The sequence below is a fragment of the Thermobia domestica genome, chromosome 15 (assembly GCF_964235325.1).
Source record: "Thermobia domestica chromosome 15, izTheDome1.hap1.1, whole genome shotgun sequence".
Classification (NCBI taxonomy): Eukaryota; Metazoa; Arthropoda; class Insecta; order Zygentoma; family Lepismatidae; genus Thermobia; species Thermobia domestica.
Window position 1 is genome coordinate 168572724 of NC_137468.1, and position 2653 is coordinate 168575376.

Here is a 2653-nt window from a genome sequence, read left to right on the forward strand (position 1 = left end):
CTAGCAGAAATGTGTTTCATCCAGTGCTGCCATTTCGTTCAAATAAGAAGTTGTTGTTTCCACTTTGTGCTGCCTGTGCCACAGCATTAAATCAAGATTCTGAATGTACACATTCGGACAGTGAACGAAGCCTAACAGGAACATGGGTGTCCTATGAAATTCAAAAAGCCATTGAACTTGGGTATCAAGTCATTGAAATTTACGAAATTTGGGATTACGACATCACCGTATATGATCCAGAAACCAAGACTGGCGGATTATTCAGCGAATACATTAATACATTTTTGAAATCGAAGCTGGAAGCTTCTGGTTGGCCTGCCAATTGCGTCACCGAAGAAGAAAAGCAACAGTATATCCAAGTGGTACAACAACGGGAAGGCATAACTTTAGATGCAGCAAATATAATGACAAATTCAGCACGTCGTAGTCTTGCAAAACTCTGTTTGAATGCCTTCTGGGGACGACTCGCTATAAGAGACAATTTCAGCCAAACGACCATCATTAACGACCCCAAAGAACTGTATCAGAAATTAACTGCTCCAGACATAAAAGTCAACCAAATTTTACCTGTTAACGATTCGATGTTATACCTTTATTGGCAGTATGAAGATGATGTTCCAGTACAAAATCACAATGCTAATGTTGTCCTTGGAGCATTTACAACGTGTCAAGCTCGTCTGGAACTCTACAAATATTTAGAACTTCTGCAAGAAAGAGTACTATATTTCGATACAGATTCAGTGATATTCACGCAGCGACCATCACAGCCCACAATAGAACCAGAAGTATTTCTTGGTTCAATGTCAAATGAACTTGAATCAATTGGACCAAAAGCATACATTAAAAAATTCGTGTCTGGTGGCCCAAAACAGTACGCCTTGGAAATCTACAACCCCGACACGAAATCAACCAGTTATGTATGCAAAATTCGTGGATTCACACTCAATTATACTGCAAGTCAAAAGCTAAATTTCAATAGTCTGGAGCAAATGATCATAAATCAATCGAATGAAAAAATCTCCATTAGCACGCCGCACAAAATTTACAGAACCCACGATCATCATCTTGTCACAAAACCTGAAGAAAAGAAGTACAGTTTCAACTATAAAAAACGCCGATTAATACCAGACACATACGAGACATTGCCCTATGGGTATAAAAAAGCCAGAACAGAATAACAGCCATATTTTCCCCTAATCCCACCAACATCACCTCCCAAAGACGGGGCAAAGAATCAACGCATCCCAAAGACGGGGCAAAGAATCAACGCAACACGGGACATGCTTCAACGAGGCCACAGCGGAAACAAAACTCAGATGACATCACCTTGCAGAAACCCGTGGAGAAAAAAAAAAAGGAATTCAGGTACGTCACATTTGCGTTTCTTTTCTCACCTCACTCTCTCTTGATCAGTTAGTTCGATGTTAATAATCTGTTTTTCTTCTTTCACAGGAAACAAAATAAATATTACCATGTATATTCATATGTTTTATTTTCTCTTTACAGAATTTGTACCCGTCACGGACACGTCTTCCTTTGAAGAAAAAAGAAATTCTGTATTCATTTTCACATGCTAAAATAAATGTACAAAAACATGATTCTGTGTTTTTTATTTCACATCCTAAAATCAAATTCTTTTTGCTGTACTGCGATTTCAATTTCTTTTTTCTGAATCAGTTTACCGGTAAAATAAATCAATGTTTTACGAAAAAAAAAATCAAACTAAATTTTTGTTTCAAAAAAATTTTTAGTGTACGAAAAAAAAACTGATTCAGAAAAGTTTTGTGTACGAAAAAAAAAATGTTTTCAGAAAAATTTTTTGTGTACGAAAACAAAATTCTGTTTCAGAAATTTTTTTGTGTGTACAAAACAAAAACTGTTTCAGAAAAATTTTTATGTACAAACAAAATTCTGTTTCAGAAAAAATTTTTATGTACAAACAAAATTCTGTTTCAGAAAATTTTTTGTGTGCAAAACAAAAATCAGTTTTCGTCACGAAACTGCTCCGACTAAATGAATCGATTCATTCTGATAGTGTTGGCAACACTGGAAAAATTTCGGTAAGTATCGCTCAGACCCTGAGTTACAGCGAACACAACTAGATTCGAACCAGCAACCTTACATGTCTGATTCATCTCTAAATACAGCCAACTAAACAATAAGATTATGTGTATACGTCAATGCTTTGCACTGAGTCAACAAGGTTTTCTTCAAGGTCAAAGTTGCACACGAAGTAAAAAAGATGACAACGCAGATCTTCTATCTTTCTATATGAAACATAAACCTAGTATAAACTGCTCGCACTGAAATGTGTAATGTAACATAATCTGCTCGTCTTCTTTTCATACGCGAAACTGTTCGCACTGAATGGAGTACGGCGGCTCAGCGCTTCAATCCACAACGAAGTAAGTTCATGTTTCCTCCTATCATTTTTCATCATCGTTTCAAGGGGACGTTAAACTCAACATTTCTTAAAACTAACACAAAAAATCGAACTCGGGACCATGACATAGTAATCAACAAACTCAACTTCTCAATCGAGTATGGTGACTCAGCTCTTATTTCTGATGTGTGAGATCTCTGCTTCAATCCGCAAGCAAGTAAGTTTATGATGTTTTCTCATTTCTCATCATCGTTTCAAGTGGGACGTTAA

General features: G+C 36.4%; 1 protein-coding gene across 1 annotated transcript; it reads left to right on the forward strand.

The window, feature by feature from the left end:
* The first annotated feature begins 372 nt into the window (after window positions 1–372).
* LOC145671950 (uncharacterized) lies at window positions 373–1575 on the forward strand. Its single transcript, XM_081741147.1, has 2 exons — window positions 373–1365; window positions 1507–1575. Exon 1 carries the CDS (start codon window positions 405–407, stop codon window positions 1176–1178), a length of 774 nt encoding a protein of 257 aa, XP_081597273.1. The 5' UTR covers window positions 373–404; the 3' UTR covers window positions 1179–1365; window positions 1507–1575.
* Window positions 1576–2653: the final 1078 nt, after the last annotated feature.